Below are 21640 nucleotides of genomic sequence, written 5' to 3'. Positions count from 1 at the left end.
TTTTTAATCACTAAGGTTTTTAAAAAATTATGCTAAAAAGTTTATACTTTGTAATCATGTTTGTTGATAGTACTATTATTAGCAACAGCTATGAATTTTTTTAGGTCCAATTATATTCCAGGAACTGTACTTAGCATATATTGAGTATATTCAACAGCATTTTCACAGGAGCTCTGAAAAACAGGTGTTAACTTGCCCAAGAACACACAGTATGTCATGCTATTTGAACATAAATCAAGGTTACATTATTTATTTTCCTTAAAGAAGGAATGTTATGACCAACCTAGACAGCATATTAAAAAGCAGAGACATTACTTTACCAACAAAGGTCTGTCTAGTCAAGACTCTTGTTTTTCTAGTAGTCATGTAAGGATGTGAGAGTTGGACTATAAAGAAAGCTGAATGCAGAAGAATTGATGCTTTTGAACTGTGGTGTTGGAGAAGACACTTGAGAGTCCCTTGGACTGCAAGGGACTGCATCCCTTAGGATGCAACCAGTCCATCCTAAAGGAAATCAGTCCTGAGTGTTCATTGGAAGGACTGATGTTGAAGCTGAAACTCCAGTATTTTGGCCACCTGATGCAAAGAAATGACTCATTTGAAAAGACCCTGATGCTGGGAAAGGTTGAAGGGGGGGGGAGAAAGGGATGACAGAGGATGTGGTGGTTGGATGGCATCACCAACTCAATGGACATGAGCTTGAATAAATTCTGGAAGTTGGTGATGGACAGAGAGGCCTGGCGTGCTGCAGTCCATGGGGTCGCAAAGAGTCAGGCAAGACTGAGAAATTGAACTGAACTGATGGTGATACAACAGGACTACTGAGTTAAGTATTATTGGATTTAGTCAATCAGTCAATCAGTTGTGAACTTGATCCAGTTGTGGAATGTCACCACATAGGCTGCAGAGTAAATGTTCTCTTTTTTCCTCACCATCCCATGTGAGGATCCATTTTTCTCCTAAAATGTCATTCTTAGTGCTTCCTAAGGAGGCTCATTTTTCCTTTTGGTTATATATGTAGCTGTTCACTCTGCTCCTGGTCCATCCAAACAGATAAAGCATTTACATTGACCTCCTGTATGCCAAGAACAGATTCAAAAAACATTTGGGAGGGAAAATCAACAGGAGTTGGTGATTGATTGCAAACTGGACAAGAACTGAAAAAATTAGAAAGTGCTTTGAATAATTCAAGTTTCTGACTTTAGCAAATGTTAAATGGATTAGTGAATGGAGAGTAAGTAGTTCCATTCACAAGATGTGAATACTAAAGGGAAAAGGAAAAGATGGAATAAGGAGAAGTAGTGATCAACTATATACTCCAGTAAGAAAAATTAATTAAAAAAGGAGAAGTGCTGAACAGAATGTAGATAATAGGCCTGAAAATATAAAAGAGGGTAAATAACTCAGTTCAGTTCAGTTCATTTCAGTCACTCAGTCGTGTCTGACTCTTTGAGACCCCATGGACTGCAGCACGCCAAGCCTCCCTGTCCATCACCAACTCTCAGAGTTTACTCAAACTCATGTCCATTGAGTTGGTGATGCCATCCAACCATCTCATCCTCTGTCGTCCCCTTCTCCTCCTGCCTTCAATCTTTCCCAGCATCAGGGTCTTTTCAAATGAGTCAGTTCTTCACATCAGGTGGCCAAAGTATGGGAGTTTCAGCTTCAGCGTCAGTCCTTCCAATGAATATTCAGTACTGATTTCCTTTAGGATGGACTGGTTGGATCTCCTTGCTGTCCAAGGGACTCTCAAGAGTCTTCTCCGACATCCAGTTCAAAAGCATCAATTCTTCGGCGCTCAGTTTTCTTTATAGTCCAACTCTCATATCCATACATGACTACTACATACTACACCCATACTACATCTACATACATACTACATCCATACATGACAAAACATGGTCTACTGGAAAGTGGCAAACCACTTCAGTATTCTTGCCTTGAGAACCCCATGAACAGTATGAAAAGGGTGAGTAACTAGGGAGGCTTATATTTAGAATGGACACTCACAAATGACAGGGACATGAGGCAAGTGGGGATTAGATCTTAGGTTTGGTCAGTCACAAGTCTCTGCCCAATGAGTTCAGATTAGAAGCTCAGTGATGGTGATATTCGTAAATTCAGTAGGTTAGCTTTTCAGTGACAGAATTGACAAGTTCAAAATTCATTCAACCATTAAGTCATTGAGCAAGTGCCTACTAAGAACCAGAAACTCAGTCAACTGAGAATATAAAGATAAATTTAACATCATTTATGAATTATAAAAGTTTTCAGTCTAGAGGAAACATAACACATTATTCAGTCATAATGGCACATGCTCTAGTATGGATGTGAATAACCTGCTACGGAACTATTATGCAGGAATTTTTCTTATATGTAAAAGGGTTTTGCTTTGTTGACTTCAGTAAATGATGGGCATCAAAGGATATCTAAAAATCTTCATCATCAAAAACTAGGACACAATACATTGATTAGTTTAATTATTAAATGTTGAATCATTATAAGCTCACTTTATGGATCAACTATACTAAGAATACACTCAAGAATATAAGTTAGAGTATTTATTATAATATAAAACACTAAAACTCAAAATCCATCACTAAGGAGTTGATAAAATCTACAGAAAACAAGGCAGCCATTGAACTAATGTTGCAGTTATAATTTGGACATGGAAAAAACACAAAAGATATTAAGTTAAAAAAACAGTTTATACAAGTACCCACCAACAGATATATGCGATATGTGTGATATATGTGTGTGTGTGTGTTACCTATGTGTGCATGTGTGTTAGCTGCTCAGTCATGTCCAACTCTTTTGCAATCCTATGGATTGTAGCCTGCCAGACTCCTCTATGGGATTCTCTAGGCAAGAATACTGGAGTGTGTAGCCATTCCCTTTTCCAGGGGATCTTCCCAACCCAGGGATTGAACCCAGGTCTCCTGCATTTCAGGCAGATTCTTTACTATCTGAGCCACCAGAGAAGCCCATATATTACCTGTATACATATATGTAATGGAATATAACTCAGCCATAAAAAAAGAATGAAATATTGCCATTTGCAGCAATGTTAATGGACCTAGAGAATATTATGCTTAGTAAAATAAGCCAGACAGAGAAATACAAATACTATATGATATCATATGTTGGGACCTAAAAAATAATACAAATGAATCTAATACAAACTGATAACCTTTTTCTTTTCACAGAGGGTATTACTTCTGAGTTTTCAAATTTTTCAAAGGGAAGAGAGGATTTTTTTTAACCCAATCCTTTGATAAAGAAAATCCAAGTAATATAAAGATTTTATTGTTATGAACCCAATTTTATTGAAATTTGTTTGTTGATGGCTTTTAAATAAGATAGGAGTTAATAGATGGGTTATTCCAAACTCAGTGCAAAACAGTCAACACATATACCTTGCATAGGTTTCCCATAAGTTTTTCAAGAAACAAAGCAATTTATATATTGGTATTTTCTGTCTTCTATGCAGTCCTGGGATTCATGAACAATTCAGCAGCAAGCACCGTGACAGAGTTTATCCTCCTAGGCTTCCCTGGCTGTCAAGAGTTACAGTATTTCCTCTTTTCACTGTTCTTTGGAATCTATATATTTACCACGGTGGGAAATGGGACCATTGTTTGTGCTGTGAGGTGGGACCAAAGGCTCCATATGCCAATGTATATTCTCCTAGGGAATTTCGCTTTCCTTGAAATCTGGTACATTACCTCCACTGTGCCCAGTATGCTAATCAATTTCCTCTCAGAAACAAAAACCATCTCTTTTGTTGGCTGTTTCCTCCAGTTATATTTTTTTACTTCCCTGGGTACAACTGAGACATATTTGCTCTGTATCATGGCATACGATCGGTATCTTGCTATCTGCCGCCCGTTGCACTACCCAACCGTCATGACCCAGCAACTCTGCTCTGTTCTGTTGTCTCTTTGCTGGGTGTTTGGGTTCCTTAGCTACTCTGTCTCCACCGTGCAGCTCTCTCGGCTGCCTTTCTGTGGGCCCAACACCATCGACCACTTTGTGTGTGACATAGATCCACTGATGGCTCTGTCCTGTGTCCCAGCTCCTGTCACTGAGACTGTCATCTATGTCCTCAGCTCCCTCATTATCATGCTAACTCTTCTGTACATCCTAGGCTCCTATACCCTTTTACTGATCACCGTGTTTAAAGTCCCTTCAGCAGCAGGCCGACAGAAGGCCTTTTCTACTTGCGGATCCCATCTGACAGTGGTGTGCTTATTCTTCGGGGCTCTTTTGGCAATGTATGTGAGCCCTACAGCTGATAACCCAGCTGAAATTCAGAAGATTATAACTTTGTTCTATTCCGTGGTGACTCCCTTCTTAAATCCCCTGATTTACAGCTTAAGAAACAAGGAGATGAAGGCTGCACTGAAGAAAGTCCTGAAAATAGAATGAACATAAACTAATCTACATGAGAACAAGCAAACCTTTGTCCAGGCATAAAAGATTAATTAAAAAAGACTTCATATACTGCTGTTAATTTTCCAATGCACACAGTAAAGAAGACTTTTTTAGTGGATTCCATCCATGTTTTATTCTTCAACTAACTTGACAGAGCTAAACCATGGTTGATTCAAATTGCATCCTAAGTATGATAACAATATTTTCAACATGAATAACTTCTTAGATAGTAATATGAGGGCATTATATTTGTCCTATTTCACACACTGTCTTAGTTTTGATTATTAGGGGAAGGAGGTAAAGCGAGACTAAGAGAAGTTATCCTAGGTGAATCATCATCAGTGTACTGAAGGCATTTCTTAAGACAGTACAATATCCTTTAAAGTGAATAAATAATCTAATTTAAATGTCTAATGGATACATAACCAAAGGATTTAGTAATAGAAAAAGTTTCTATCCTCTTAGCTCCTCTTGGTCCAGAATCTTCCAGATTAGGGACAGACTGAAAGTTTCATGCTTATATAAGTTATGTTTTAACATCATATAAAATAGCAATTTTTTCAATTCAACAAAAATTTATTGAGCATCTACTTTATTCTAGATATTCTCATAGGCATTAGAGATACACTATGACAAAATGGTCAAAACACTCTATGTGTGGAGTTTATTTTCTAGTGAGGGACAGACAATAAAAAAATAAGCAAAAATATAGTTACACTGGAAAGTGATAAACAATATGGAGAAAGGGGAAGGGAGACAGGAAGTGAGAGAGAAAAGGTTGAAATTTTAAATAGGACCATCAGGGAAGGCCACCAGGAGAAGGTATTATTTAAACAAAAGCTTGAAGGAGATGAGGGAATGAGCTGTGTGGATAGCTGAGGGAAGAACATTCCATGCAGAGGGAGGCAAGTTCTCCATAAGACCCTGAGGCAGGACTGTGTTCCAGTAACAGCAAGTGGTTTGGTTTGGTTGGAATAGAGAGATTAAGAGGGAAATATCAGAGATAAAGTCAAAGACAGCATACAGAGGGCCAAGTTGTACAGACCCTTGTGAGCCATAGTAAGAATTTTAAATTCTGAATGAGATGGAAAGCCTTTCTGAGCAGAGTTTTGAGCAGAGGAGTAATAGAATCCCATTATATTTTAAAAGGGTCATCACCGTGGTTGTTTCAGTGATAACAGACTAAATAGAGGCATGGGCATTTAAAAAATTCTTTATTTCTAGTTGTCAAATAAAACTTTGTATTTCTTTTTAAAGGAATTTGTATCTGCAACCTGATCTTCGGGATATATATTTGGGGAGGAGGAAAAGTTAAAGGAACTGGTTTACACAAGAGGAAAATCCTCCTAGATCCTCAGAAAGGAAATTCTAATTCTGGAATGATATTTCCATGACAAACTGGAGAGATAATGGAGTTAGGAATCCACTCCTGAGGCTCTTCAATCACAATCATATTACAATTATATAGCTATTTACAAAATATTTTCCTTTTATTTCATTCTCATGTCAGCCCTATGGAGAGCACAAAGAAAGTATTGAATATTTGAAGAAATGAACTCAACAGGCTCTTACAGCCAGTAAGTAAAAGCGCTCAGGCCAGGACCTAGATTTTCTGTGTCCTAGTTTTCTATCTCTTAGCCCACGACCTTCTCTTTAGGTTCAGCTCTATTCAAACCCAGTACCCCTTTTTATTCCCAGGTCACTCCCTTTCACATGATGCTTGAATAATCTTTTACACCATTTCCCTGCCTATTCCAGGTCTCTTTCAAAAGTCTCCCAGATGCCTAAAATTCTAAGCCTGTTTCTCTACATACAATATTATCTAAAACTCAGCTTCAGATGTCAATTATCCCTACAAATATCATTCTTGATCCTTTCTCCAAACCTTGCTCAACTAATTCCTGATCCTACTGAAATCCTTCCCAAACTTAGAAGCTCCATCAAATATACCCATCCTTAACCCAGTCTTTAATGATCTATACAGTGGTTGTCAAACTTCAGCATGCGGCAGAATCACATAAAGGTTTGTTCAAAAAGGGGGTTTCTTGGCCCCACACTGAGTGTTTCTGACTTACCAGTAGGGGTGGGACCTGAGAATTTGTATTCTAACAGGCTCTCGAGTGATGTTAATACTGCTGGGACAGGGACATTTTTAGAAGTTGTTCTGTCCTTATACAGCCTCACTCATAAACTCAGTAGGGTTCTTTACTTGAATTCTTGCTATGATTGAATTCTTCCCCTCAGGTTCTCTGCCTCTTCTTGTTTGTTCTCCTTAACCTGATATCAATGAAAGAAATCACACCCTGTCTCTGAACCATTTACAGTGCTAAATTTTTATTCTCACTAATATTTCATTATGTCAGTCAATAGCATTGCAAATCCACTTTTACAGAAAACTCAATTCTTTCAAACAAGTGTGTTCAAATTATCCTTAAAATTTAAAAGGGAAATTCTTTCTTGTATGTCAAGTATAACAAATTTAAGTAACTTTGTATAGACAAGAATTTTTTTAACTTAAGTCCTTACAGGTTAAATACCAAGAATGAAATGGATGTACTTTGGAGAAAAGATCACAGACACCAACATACATACACACACTCTTAAATGCACACACATTCTTTCTTTCTCTTTCTCTTTTTTTTTTAATCTCCCCTCTCATTAACCTGTCCCACTCTCTACCTCCCTTCCTGCACTCAGATCAGTTCTTTAGAGGAAGGTTATCACCACAAAGAAGAAAATTTTCCTGACTTCTCTTGGATATTTATGCAGACCTCTGTATCTCACTAGTTAAACCATTGGGGAAATACAAACAAATATAGGGAAAATTAGATGAATGCACAGAGATACATGCACAGGGACCCAGGTGCCTCCCAATGAGCACACCAGGGAACTACGGGTCCTATTCAAGAGAGACTTGCAAACTTAATAATCACTGACATGAAAAATATACTTCATCTTGTTCAGAATACTAAAGGAAATGAGTCTCTGGAGCCGCAAATGTGCCTATCCATCCATGAATGAGCTTTTAGATGGGGTAATGAGGACAATCTTGTGGCTGGAAATTCTCTTACATTCTCCTCTTGGAGACAGACACATCATCAGGTATGGAAGGAAAGTCTGCCTCCATCCTCCTGTATACCCACTGCACGTTATTCTTCTGTAAATCTGTTAGCTCTTTGTTCCTTTGTTCTTTGTAGGAACAGTGAGTTAGGGCCTGCAGTTCTCTTCTCCCAACACACTCCCAAAGAGTTCTTAGGTGAAACATTCATATTAAGGGCTCACTCTGGTATCACAGAATTCCCACTATATAACTCACTTAAGGGAAATAGTGCTCAAATGTCTTGGATATACTGGAGGGAGAATTAACTATCCTTCGGTTAGAATGCAGCCTGAGTCTTGAATCACTTTCTTTCTAATATTGGTCAGTGAAGTTTTGATTGACAAATACCTTCAGCTAGAGCAATTAAAGCAGGTTGCTGTTATTCTTTCAGAGTTGTCAGCCAGTGACAAGTGATGAGTAGAAACTGAAAAAAAAGTAGGCCAGCAGACTCTTTTGTCCTTTGGATATATCTGTAGGCTAACCTTAAAATATAAATATTTAAAGAAAGAAGACTCCTTGCAATTATAATTTTTAAAGTGCTCTCCTCTGAGCAAGGTAGCTTAAATCCTAAGCAAGTGGTTGGAGTTATAGAGGAGGACCTAGCTTCCTTATTAGTTCGTACAGAAAGAACTGCCAGGTTCCTTTTTCCTCCTCTTCTCTCCAACTGTTCATTTGTTGTATCACTTGAGGTGAATAGAAAGAGGTGGACTCACATTTATCATTTAAGAGACTCCCCTGACAGTCCAGTGGTTAAGACTCTGCACTTCCACTGCAGGGAGCACAAGTTCAATCCTTAGTCAGGGGAACTAAAATCCCACATGTCACACAGGGCAGCCAAAATAAATAAATAAATTCATCATTTGAGCTTATAATAGATATACTTTGGAGGTGGAGGCAATAGAAATGGATGCAAAGATTCCAAATTATCTGTGAAGTTCATTTATACATGTTTCTCTGATCCTATATTCCATAGTAACTAAAATTTCACTGCAGCACAAACATCAAAAGGTCATAAACATTATGAAGTCAAATGACCAAGTGGGAGTTAAGATTTATGAGGCTCAGTTCCAGGTCCAAAACCATGAATTGAAATTACATTTCTCATCTTGGTACCAAGAACTTTCCAGTAGGTGAATGCAGTTAATCAATTCATGTCTCAGGTCTCTACCTTCTGTCTTAAAAAGCCAAAAATATCTCACTTATGTCAAATAAAATTTGTTATCATGCTACTGCATTCACTACGTAGATTTATCTAAGTTTAGTTCTAACTGGAATATATGTCTTTTTTAGGTGCACAGTACATAGCTGGGTATATGGTGAAACACAGTTGGAGGAAGCTCCAGTCACATACAGTGTGACTATACAAATGTAAGTGACAATATGGATAGTTTTTATAAAACATAAATTCCAAAAAGGGATGGATTTTATTTCCTATGTTTACCATTATCCCAGAATTTTCACACTGCTAGAAATATAATAAAAAGTAAATAAACATTTATGAAACACACAAATGAATAAGTAAAATGGATAACATGCTACAAGTTAAATTCATTATTCAACATTTTTTGCTGAAAGCCTAGTAACTATATTTTCCAAGCAAAATGACAACATGTGGCCTGGCAAATATAGGTATAGTTATGGAAAGCGTATTTGACCTTGTGACTCTCCTATAAGTTTTAATACATATGGTCATTACAACTGTAGTCCATTGAACTAAACTGCTTGGACAAAATTTAAATTTGCATGTTTATGAGTCACACTTACAGAGGCAACCTTTGTCATCATTATAAAAATACTGTTAATCAATACAAATATCCAAAGCTACCTTGGCAATAAAACATTTGTCCTCTGAGTTTGCTCCAGGTTTGCTAAACTACTGACAGTCAAGCCTTTTGCACTCTGAAGATTGTATAAACTGCAAAAGGATGAAACTTTGTGAGTATCTTAACAATGACATTAGTAATATAGCCAGTTATCTTATTTTGTAGTTAATATATTATGGATTTTAAAATATTGATGGTGGCTTACCCAGTCAAATATTTTGATCTTTAACCAGGAAACTCTAGGACATAGAAATGAACCTATACAAATAGTTTTAGGAAGGTTTTTAGCAAATTATCCAAGTTTATAGTCCTGTCCCAAATCCTAAATCAGCCAATATGAGAAACATCTTTCTGATCTTGGCACAACCTAAAGTGACCTCTCTATTCATTATTAAATTAAATTAGGTAAAAGCAAGATAATGAGCAGACAAGTTATGGTATTTAGGGCTTAATTCCTAGCAAAAATGAAGTCATGTGGTTTTACATTCTAGAGAAATTGGCATGTCCAGCTGCAAGTTACCTCAAGAGCTCAGTTATGATGTGAAATAGTGCAGCTTGGGGGACACATACCAGGAAAATGATGGCTTCCAAAAGAAATCATGTATAGAGGACATAATAGCTGCCATCAGTTATTTAAGTCCCCACCATCATCATAATGGAAGAGGAATTAGACTTATTTTGTGTAGCTTCAACAAGGGGAGTCCCAAGTAATAAAGGAGATTTTTTTTTTTCCTCAACAAAAAGTAGTGCTTTGGGAGAACTAGCTCCTTAGGAGGGGATTGGGCTGAACTGTTCAACAAATCCAGAAGCCACATAGCAGAATGTGACCTAGAGAAAAATGGATAGATGGTTTTCAAACCATTTTATAGAATCCTGGGGATCTGCAGCACCTCTCTGAGAGCAGCAAAAGCAAGCAGGCTTAAGACTCCCACCCTGCATTTCCACTCTTACATGTTTTTTAATTGGACTTCTACAGCTATTTGCTTCAGATCTATACTCAACTTTATTTCAAAGCAAAAAAGATGTGTCTAAAGTTTATATTTGTATGTAGATTATCCAAGGGATAATGATTTAAACATAAAAGATGAAACATTACTAAGACTCAGGGTTATAGCAATATTTGAAATGAAGCAGGATTTGTTTCAAACCAGTGGGATTTGTTTCAAACCAAATAAGCCAGTGTATCTAGAAGTTTTGCACATTCAAGTAAACTCATTAAATCTGATATTCCATTTTCTTATCTATTAAAAAAAAAAAGGATAAAGCAGTCTTCTCCATACTGCTCAAAGGGGCATTGAAAGTGAAAGTGAAAAATGAAAGTGTTAGTTGCTCAGTTGTGTCCAACTCTTTGCAACCCCAACCTTTGTACCTTTCCAAGCTATTTGTTAGCAAAACCTAAAAATGTTCATGATTATTCATTGCTCTGTTAACTTCAGTTTCTCTAACAGCTTTGGGATCCCAGAACAAAACAATGCATTTTGTGACTGAGTTTGTCCTTCTGGGTTTCCCTGGTGAAAGGGAGATGCAGATGTTCTTCTTCTCATTAATCCTGGTGGTCTATCTCCTGACACTGCTGGGGAATGGGGCCATTGTCTGTGCGGTGAAATGGGACAGGAGGCTTCACACACCCATGTACATCTTCTTGGGAAACTTTGCCTTCCTAGAGATCTGGTATGTTTCCTCCACTGTCCCAAACATGCTGGTCAACATCCTCTCTGATACCAAGACCATCTCCTTCACTGGCTGCTTCATCCAATTCTATTTCTTTTTTTCACTTGGTACAACAGAGTGCTTCTTCCTATCAGTTATGGCCTATGATCGGTACCTGGCCATCTGTTGCCCACTGCATTACCCCTCCATCATGACTGGGAAGTTCTGTGTGATCCTAGTCTGTGTTTGTTGGGTGAGTGGATTTCTCTGCTATCCAGTCCCCATTGTCCTTATCTCCCAACTTCCCTTCTGTGGACCCAACATCATCGACCACTTTGTGTGTGACCCAGGCCCATTGTTTGCACTGGCCTGCATCCCTGCTCCTTCCACTGAGCTTATTTGCTACACCTTCAACTCAGTGATTATTTTTGGCCCCTTCCTTTCCATCTTGGGATCTTATACACTGGTACTCAGAGCTGTACTTCGTTTTCCCCCTCATGCTGGTAGAACGAAAGCTTTCTCCACATGCGGGTCCCACCTAATGGTGGTGTCTTTGTTCTATGGAACCCTTATGGTGATGTATGTGAGCCCAACATCAGGAAACCCAGCAGGAATGCAAAAAGTCATCACTTTGGTATACTCAGCAGTGACTCCGCTCTTAAATCCACTTATCTACAGTCTCCGAAACAAAGACATGAAAGATGCCCTAAAGAAAGTCCTGGGATTAAGAATTAATCAAAACTGAGACATCTTTAAAAGAGAAGCAGAATTCGTCATTTCTGACCTTAACTATTTATAGTAACAATGATAGAGAATGGCAACAATAAGTCATATTTTGACTCACAATAAAGGGAAAGCCTTGTTTTTCACAGTTCCTTAGCAGTTCAAGTTCAACTCTTCAATGATAAATGTTGAATAAACATTTTAAACATGTACAACATCACTGAGTAATTATATGGTGTTATTATATATAGAGAGATAGATAAATATTTTTTATGTAAGTGTGATGTATCTTTTCTGGTTTAATCTTATCTGGTGAAAGAATCAAATGAATGTGTACTGGGAGCCTTTCAAGAATGGGTGCAATCCTCTAAATTCAGAAAATAAGTATTCTTAAAAAAAGTGGGTCAACAGGCCACCAAATAAAATACATAGTCATGGATATTATCCATTGTTTGAGGTTGTCTTCACATCAAAAACAGAGTATACTTCATACCTCTATGACTTACAGATAAAGTACAAACTCTTCTTCCTGCCTTCCAAATGCTCACTCAATAGATATTCCATTCAGTCTTCTCTCCTGCTTATCCACTAAGGCCCTGCACTTTACCCAGATCAATCTTCTTATTTTACCTTGAATAATCTTTTTCCTAAATGTGCATTTTTACTCACACTGCTTCCTCCTAAATCAATTGTGACAACCCCATTATCACTGGTAGTATGGAATAACAATGCCTTAAACATATTTTTGTGCTTCTCAGAAGGCCATCAGACAAAGTCTAAGAAAAATGTTTAGAGGGAATTATACCGATAACAAATTCCATTTTTGTGCCCAAACCCCATGCTGTGACAGGAAAACCAGAAACTAAGAGCCGATCTACTTAAAATGAGAGAACACCTCCTTAGCTATGGCCATACTGGGAATGAAATTAGGCCTTCATAGGGAGAACAGGGAGATAGGCCCATTGGTGCTAGGTGATGAAGTACTCTAGTACAGTGTTTCTCAGACCTTTCCACCACCAAAGCATGTTTGGCACCTGTGGTCAGAAAACATGGGGCATGTAGAGACAATATTTCTTTTAAATTAAAAATTTATCTTAAAAATTATACTTTTTGTTTCATGGCATATACACATATTTGGCATAATACAAAATTATCTCCTCTGAGTAAAACTGTCCCTTCCTCAGAAGATATTAATTAGGCACTTTTTGTAATCCCACAGCACAAAATCACATACACTTGCTTGAAAAACACAGACTTAAGAAGACCACAGTGTCCCCCCAGAGTCAGTGTAGCACATTATTTCTAATAATCCCTATGAGCCAACCTACCAGAAATATTAATGAAACCTCCAGGCAAGAAGTAAGAAGGTCCTTAGGGGAAGCATGAAAAGTTATAGGATCACATTTAAGAAAAAAATAACAATTCCCAACAGTGGCCAAAATGATGCATACGTGAAGACCAGCATATAATTACAACATAGTCTGTAGGAAGCAGACCACCAGAATCTTATGGTGGAAGAGAAGTGAAATAAGATATGCATGAAGTTCTCACCCAGGGCTTCCACATTAAGACCAGTGAAGGAGAATCTATGGACTCCCCAGGATGATCTAGGAAAGCATCCTTCTATTTAGGAGACATCTTCCCTGCTGGGTACTGATGCTATTATACACCACAGGTAGGCCTGTTTTCCTATACATCTGTACATATGATATACTCAAGAGGTTGAGTATCAAAGAATATTGGTTTCTCTTTCAACTTGAGAACAACAAAAAAAAAAATTCAGAGAATTTAGATCACCATGGAACTCACATTCTCCAAAATTAGCACACTAAAAGGTACCAGTCATCCACATGTCTCCCTTTTTAGGAAGTGGCTGGGTCATCAGCAATGGTATGACTTTACTAGATACTTTGAACAAAATAGTATGGAACTAGCTCCATCCACTGGAGTTGAACCCAAGAGAAAATAGAAGAGGAGGGGTTTTCTTGGTATCCTCTCTTTAGCTAGCTTCTCCACCTTTGTCCACCCATCTGCAACTTCAGGAAAAGCAGCATTAAGAAATTCTTCTAATAATAAAATCAAAGCAGTGTACATGAAGACAGATTCACACAGGGTTTAATGGTTACTATATTAAGTACCGCTTCTCATAATTATGATGGAAATGATCTGTGAAATTAATTTACAATGTTTTCACTACAGTTGAGTGAGTTTTTTTGTGAGGTTTTCTTTTTTTTTTTTTTTTTTTTAATGTCAAAAAAAGCGGTCTGTAGCTCAAATACTTGAAGTTTTGAGTCATAGTCTGTGATTCAGACTGTGAATTCAAGTCATCTGTTGCTGCTATTCCAGAGGTAAGTGGCTACTCTTTGTTTCACCACTTTCTTGTGTTGTTAAGAAGAGTGGACACTAGCTTAAAAAGCACCAGGTTCCAATAGTGGGGAGCCCTCCTTTCAAATGTCTCACCAAAATGGGCATCAATGAAAGTTAGTTTAGCTCTTCATAATCATCCCAGTTTAAAAAATTAAAAAGAATTTATCTCCATCTTTCAATTTCCTTCTCTTCCTGGTTTCTTGTTCACAGGACTACAAACTGCTCTGACACAAGCTGCTCAATGGGAAGCTTATGTTTGCTTTTAGATGAGGATTATAGCTCATTTTATGCATTACTAATTTAATGAGCCTGCAACATCTATATCATTATAAATATGCTTATCTTTAAATAAGACATATATATTAAATATATAGCCTCACTGAGTAGAAGGAATTTTTTTCTATTTGATTATGTTAAATGAATACTATAAATATTCTGTATATACCACTCACTTTTACTTTCATATACCACTTTACCAAAATTATTTTTAAGGAAAATTTCCTCTTATTAGTCAAAAAAACTAAAGATATCTTGTTAAAAGATGTCTAGAGATTTCATTATGTTAACAGCACCATTATGATCTTTATTCTGAGTTGTGTTTGATTCTTAAAAAGATATCTTCTTTGATGATGATATTCTAAAGGAAATAAGGGCAAATTTTGGAATGTTAGTAAATAATTATTTTTAAAACATCTTCGATTCAATTGTTTTCTGTTATTTTGAAAATTGAGAGATATTGTTTAAATAAAGTGGGACTTCCTTGGTGGCCCAGTGGCTGAGATTCTGAGCTACCAATCCAGGGGAACCGGGTTCAACCCCTGGTCAGGGAACTAGACCCCCACATGCCACAACTAAGAGTTCTCATGCTGCAACTAAAGACCCTGCATGCTACAACTAAGACCCAGTGCAGCCAAATAAATAAATATCTTTACATAAATAAATAAACAGACTAAAATACAATCTTTCAAATAGTGAATTTTAAGAGAACTTGTGACAGCAATAAGAGCTTTAGAAGAAAGTCTCTTGATTATTTTAATTTTTTTTTTTTTGCAATACATCTCATATGTTATATTCATCCTTCAGTTCAGTCATTCAGTATGTCTGGCTCTTTGTGACCCCATGGACTGCAGCACACCAAGCCTCCCTGTCCATCACCATCTCCTGGAGTTTACTCAGACTCATGTCCATTGGGTCAATGATGCCACCCAACCATCTCATTCTCTGTCATCTCCTTCTCATCCTGCCTTCAATCTTTCCCAGCATCAGGGTCTTTTCAGATGAGTCAGTTCTTCTCATCAGGTGGCCAAAGTATTGGAGTTCCAACTTCAGTATCAGTCCTTCCAAAGAATATTCATCCTTAATGACATATATTTTAAGTGTATATGAAACCAGATAAATTAAGCGTTAGTCACTTAGTCACATCCGACTCTTTGCGACCCCATAGACTGTGGCCCACCCAAGCTCCTTGGTCCATGGGATTTTCCAGGCAAGAATACTGGAATGGGTTGCCATACCTTTCTCCAGGGGATCTTCCCAAGCCAGGAAATGAACCTGGGTCTCCTGCATTGCAGGCAGACTTTTTACCATCTGAGCCACCAGGGAAGCCTTGTGATAAATTATCATGTGAAATTAATCATAATAGGGTGAATAATAATGACTTTCACTGTGAAAAATAAAGGATTAAATACTGAGTTGTAAATAAGCCATGGTACAATATAAATGTCTTTAAATAGAAGATCGCAAAATATATAAATAATTTATAACCTGAATATTCTTTTTTATTTTCTTCTGGTATCATAGGGGAAAAGTGATAGAAGATCTCCTAATGGAAATAGTTCAAGAAAAAGAGAGAGAGAATCTGAAATAATAATGCCAGAGCTAAAATCACTGAAATCTGTAAGAAGTGTCAGATTCAATCTATTTTTAAATGACAGCATATGTGTCCTTTCATTTTGAACTGAATGGCATTAATTGCCCTTATATATATGAAGCTTTTACTGAAGGAAAAAAAAAAAAGACATAGACAAATAACTTTTATCTCTATTTCAAGATTTCTGTATTTGAAAAGATGAAATTTACCAGATTTGGCCCACTGGCAAAGAAAGTTCGAGCAGCCTAGAATTATATATTTACAAAGAGTCAGGGCCAGAGGGCTTATTCAGAATAGGACAAGATTTATGCAAGACATGTTTTAGAATACTTGATACATTTTCCTGAATGAATCAAACTGCCTGTCCTAAGAAAAGTTTCAAATGCCTTAGCAGTTGAGTTGTCTATCTGTCTTCTTTTCACAGTCTGGGGACCATGAATAAGTCAGGAATATCTACTGTGACACAGTTTGTCTTGTTGGGCTTTCCTGGTCCCTGGAAAATGCAGATCATCTTCTTCTCAATGATTCTGTTGGTCTACATCTTGACTCTAACCGGGAACATAGCCATCATTTGTGCTGTGAGGTGGAACCACCGACTCCATACCCCTATGTATGTGTTCCTGGCCAACTTCTCCTTCCTAGAGGTCTGGTATGTGACCTGCACAGTCCCCAATATGCTGGTCAATTTTCTTTCCAAAACCAAAACCATATCCTTCTCTGGTTGCTTCACTCAATTCTACTTCTTCTTTTCCCTGGGCACAACTGAATGCTTCTTCCTCTGTGTCATGGCTTATGATCGTTACCTTGCCATCTGTCGTCCACTGCACTATCCCACCATCATGACTAGGAAGCTCTGTGCCATTCTAGTGTCTCTTTGTTGGCTCACTGGTTTCTTAGGATATTCAGTTCCTATTCTTTTCATTTCTCAACTACCCTATTGTGGTCCCAACATCATTGATCACTTTCTGTGTGATGTGGACCCACTGATGGCATTGTCCTGTGCCAGTTCACCCATAATAGAGCATGTATTCCATTCTGTGAGCTCTCTTATCATCACTCTGACCATTTTGTACATCCTTGGATCCTATACCTTGGTGGTCAGAGCTGTGCTTCGGGTTCCTTCTTCATCTGGGCGGCAAAAGGCCTTCTCTACTTGTGGATCCCACTTAGTCGTTGTATCTCTGTTCTATGGAACCATTATGGTGATGTATGTGAGGCCCACATCTGGCAACTCAGTTGCTATGCATAAAATCATCACACTGATATACTCTGTAGTGACACCAGTCTTACATCCCTTCATCTACAGCCTACGCAATAGGGACATGAAATTTGCCCTCCATCAGGTCCTCTGTGGAATGAGAATTATGCAAACTTCATGAAAAGGTTTTGTGAAACTCGATGACTCTCTTCCTGCAAGTGGTAAAATAATCTTCTTCTTCCAATCCAAACAGATTTGGTTCTATTCATAATCATCATGGTACTTTTGTGAACAACAAGATTCATCACATATTTGATTATTTTCTGATGCACTTTTAGTTTCATAAATGTGGTTCCATAGGAAGAGACTGCCACCTGACCACATGGTAAAAATAACTCTTAAAAATTCTTAATAATTGCTTCAAGGAAGATTTCAACTTTTTCAATGTGAAATCTCTGGCCACACAACTTTAAGAGATACAAATCAAATTGGTTATTTGCTTACATGGATGTCTAACACTTTGTTTAAAGGACACATAACAGGGATTTCCTTGGTGGTCCAGTGGTTAAGACTCTGTGCTCCCAATGCAAGGGATCCAGGTTAGATTCCTGGTCGGGGAACTAGATCCTGCATACTGCAACTAAAGATCCAGCACAGGGCAACAAAGATCCCAAGTGCCACAGCTAAGACCTGGCACAGCCATATAAATTTTTTAAAAGACACATAACTCATAAGATGTCCATTGTCCTGAATTTTTGGCAAAACTCCACACATCACTGTTGGATACAGTAAGAGATTATTAAGTCAGTGTTACAATTTTTAGTTCATCATCTTCATCAATAGTGTACAAGGGGAGGGCTAGAAGTTTGTTTGAAACTAGGAGTAAGAATATTGTTGATGAGTTGTCAGTATGCAATTCTCATAAGGAAAATTAAAATTACATCAAGAGATCCACTCAGAGGGCTTGCCCTTGTCCCCTGGAGTTTAAGAGACACATGTTCTGTCCTTAGTTCACACCTGGAAAAAAAAAATGTAAAGACTATAGAAGAGCTAGCTATGAGAGCAGAGTAGAAAGAACTGGGCTATAACTGGAGGAAACTGAATTCTCACCAATAATATCACAAATACAGAATTTTTTGGCCTAGTTGAAACTCATAGAAGGTAACAAATTTGAAACATCTTGAAAGAGATCCCTCCCCAAAGTACTACTTGGAGAAGTAAGGCAATCCCCAAAGTTAGTCTATATGGAATGGGTCACTAGAATCCAGAAATGAAAGAAATCATAAGTAGCCAGTCAATGAAGTATTGCCCACATCGGGGAACTGCAGTTTAGGGTGCTCCCCTCCTCACCAAAAAAATAAACAAATCTATGAAATGAAAATTAACACACAAACTTTTGTCAAGCCTGTAATACAACAATACCAGTAAAGGAGAAGGCTTTCTACCATTACTTCTCTCCCCTCTCAAACTAAAGTAACCAGAGGCAGTATAGACGCATGGGAAGGGAGAAATGAAAGAACAGAGGGGAAAAAAGCAGATCAAAAGAAGTAGAAGCCTGAGTCAGACTATCTTGAGGAATAAGTTTTAATTTGTACAAAAAAAAATTGTATTTAAATTATTTGTTTATTTTACTTTACAACATTGTATTCATTTTGCCATACATTGACTTGAATCTGCCATGGGTGTATATGTGTTCCCCATCCTGAACCCTGCTCCCAACTCCCTCCCCATCCCATCCCTCTGGGTCATCCCAGTGTACCAGCCCCGAGAATCCTGTATCATGCATCAAACCTGGACTGGTGCTTTGTATCACATATGATAACTTACATGTTTCAATCCCATTCTCCCATATCATCCCACCCTCGCCCTCTCCCACAGAGTCCAAAAGACGGTTCAATACATCTGTGTCTCTCTTGCTGTCTTGCATATAGGGTTATCGTTACCATCTTTCTAGATTCCATATATATGCATTGGTATGTACGAAAAATTAAAATTTGGTTTCAGATTGCACCTGGATTTAAAAAATCTATGTATTAATACTAAAAGTAATCAGAAAAACTATCATATTTGTCCAAGATAATACCCACAAGTGGAAACAAACAGAACATCCCAAAGTATTTGCAGTAGACATGGTCAGAAAAACTAAAGTTCCTTTATGTTTATACCTCCCAATGTCCAAATCATCCCATTAAATAGTTACAAGTACAAATGTTTAAACATTGCTGTAGTTTAAAAATGGAATAAAACTCTCACCTGAAGACCAAAAGGTATCTCTTTGAAAGTCCTCCTGGGCAACTGGACAGTACTATGCTTCAAAGGTGGGTAGAGGGATCTAAAAAAAGGTAGGAAAAGGAATCAGAAAATGTGCTTGGAAAGCTACTAAAGATAGCTTGAAATATCCATCACAGTTCTGCCTTAATTGAGCCCCAATATTTTAATGACTCAGCTGAACTCATTAGCTGAAAAAGGAACAGAAATATTTTGTATAAAACTCAACAGGTCACAAGTATCCTACTGTTGCAACTTACTAGATGTTGAATGTGTGTTTATATCTTTCATTAAGATTCAACTCACACATCACTTCCACCAGGAAAACCTTTCTAATATCCCCAGGTTCAACTATGTGTCCCTGTATAATGCATCTAGAATACACCAGATCACATTCCCTCATTGTACTTGCAGATGCTTTGTGGTAGGTCTATTATGTGTTTGCGTCTCTTTCCTTAGACTATAAGCCCTTTGAAGATAAGGACACTATTTTTCATTTTTATCCCCAGCATCAGCGTGTTAACTAAGTAGTAAGCAGGTAGTGAAGAAACAGTTTTTGGAAATGGATGAGTGAACTAGTTCTTGATCAGTCCTCACTAGATTTAAATGTTTTAGTCACAAAGCTAACTAGTTATTTATGTTTTTAATATTTAAGAAACTATCGGTTTTTAAAACTACATTTTGATATGTGCTTTTATTACAAAATAATGTACAGTTGTCATAAATTTTTCAAACAATACATACAAGTGTAAAATTAAGGGTAAATGTTCCCATCCTTCTTTCTCACAATCCCATTTCCTACAAATCACAAGTTTAATACTGATCAGTTTCTAACATACATAAGCATTCAAATGCATAAATATATAATGGTTTTAATTTCTTTAAACTGATTATATTATATAAATATTTTTAATTCTCTTAAAATTTTATAACTTTCTAATCAAATGAATACAAACATATATTCCTCATAACTTAATATTGTCTTCTTTGTGAATAAACAGTAGGGCTTTCCTGGTGGCTCAGATGGTAAAGAATCTGCCTGCAATGTAGGAGACCCAGGTTCGATCCCTGGGTAGAGAAGATCCTCTGGAGAAGGAAATGGCAATCCACTCCAGTATTCTTGCCTGGAGAATTCCATTGACAGAAGAGTCTGGTGGGTTACAGTTACATCAATTTTTCCCCTATTGCTAGATTCATGTTTTAAACTGCCTTGTTCTCACATAGGTTCAAGATATTAAAAAAAAAAAAAACAGTTCTAGAAAGGATCTTATTAGAGACAATAATAAATCTATCAAAAATCCATTTTTAAATTATATGATATGCCATGCATACATAAACATCTCTGTAATGTATAAAGAATTTTATAAGTTTACAGAATATGAAATTCAGAAATATCTGTGAATTTCTTTATTCACAGTAGAAAAACATGGAATATTATCAACATTTTATTAGCATCCTATGAGCCTGTCACCAAAATCAATCTCCCTATGCAACAAAGGGGGAAAGAGAATTTTTGTGTGAATTCTCTTAGGTTTTTTTAGCTTTACCACTCATCTCTCAATAAAAATGATAGAGCAGGGAACTTCAAAAACCCATTCCTCTACAGAGAAACTGAAAATACAGTTAAAAATACAAAAAATTATCAGAATCAGCTTTATTAAAATTCTGGAAGATATTCAAAAATTTGCAACAACCAAATGAATACTCATCAAAAAAAAAAAAAGGCAAACAAAACATGGTAGGAGAAACTTGTGACATTTTAGCTTACCTTCACCACATCCCCTTTGCCCAGATTGCCTCAGCTCAGAAGCATTTTAAAGATAGCAGGCCATATTCCTAGAAGGGATTCCCGGTTCCAGAGGAAACAGAATGGACCTCATTCTCAAAAGTTTCCTGTTTCTTTTGACCTATCTAGGGATTCCCTAAATAAAACATTTCAACAGAGGGTTTGCCTTCATTTCACCTAACTTAGAATTCTTTCAGAGAAACAGCCACATGGAGGATATTCCTCAAAAACATAAAAAGGCAAATTAACCAACCACTGCCACCCAGGGCAAAGGATATCAATTGAGACAAATATTAGACATACGAGGGGTTTCATGGTTGTCTAATGGTTAAGAATTCACCTTGCAATGCAGGGGACACCTGTTTGACCCCCAGTAGGGAAGATTTCAAATGCTGCAGAGCAACTAAGCCCATGCCCCGCA

The 21640-nt window shown here is 37.3% G+C and overlaps 3 protein-coding genes across 3 annotated transcripts; all 3 read left to right on the top strand.

Moving 5' to 3' along the window:
• The first annotated feature begins 3483 nt into the window (after positions 1 to 3483).
• LOC122444047 (olfactory receptor 11H7-like) lies at positions 3484 to 4428 on the top strand. The gene has a single exon (XM_043472845.1). It carries the CDS (start codon positions 3502 to 3504, stop codon positions 4426 to 4428), a length of 927 nt encoding a protein of 308 aa, XP_043328780.1. The 5' UTR covers positions 3484 to 3501.
• A 6336-nt stretch (positions 4429 to 10764) lies between these two features.
• LOC122444046 (olfactory receptor 11H6) lies at positions 10765 to 11752 on the top strand. The gene has a single exon (XM_043472844.1). It carries the CDS (start codon positions 10829 to 10831, stop codon positions 11750 to 11752), a length of 924 nt encoding a protein of 307 aa, XP_043328779.1. The 5' UTR covers positions 10765 to 10828.
• A 4643-nt stretch (positions 11753 to 16395) lies between these two features.
• Positions 16396 to 17346, top strand: LOC122444045 (olfactory receptor 11H7-like). The gene has a single exon (XM_043472843.1). It carries the CDS (start codon positions 16402 to 16404, stop codon positions 17344 to 17346), a length of 945 nt encoding a protein of 314 aa, XP_043328778.1. The 5' UTR covers positions 16396 to 16401.
• Positions 17347 to 21640: the final 4294 nt, after the last annotated feature.

Source organism: Cervus canadensis, chromosome 6 (genome assembly GCF_019320065.1).
Source record: "Cervus canadensis isolate Bull #8, Minnesota chromosome 6, ASM1932006v1, whole genome shotgun sequence".
Taxonomy (NCBI): domain Eukaryota; kingdom Metazoa; phylum Chordata; class Mammalia; order Artiodactyla; family Cervidae; genus Cervus; species Cervus canadensis.
Note: the sequence above shows the minus strand (reverse complement) of the source record. Positions and strands in the feature narration are given on the sequence as shown.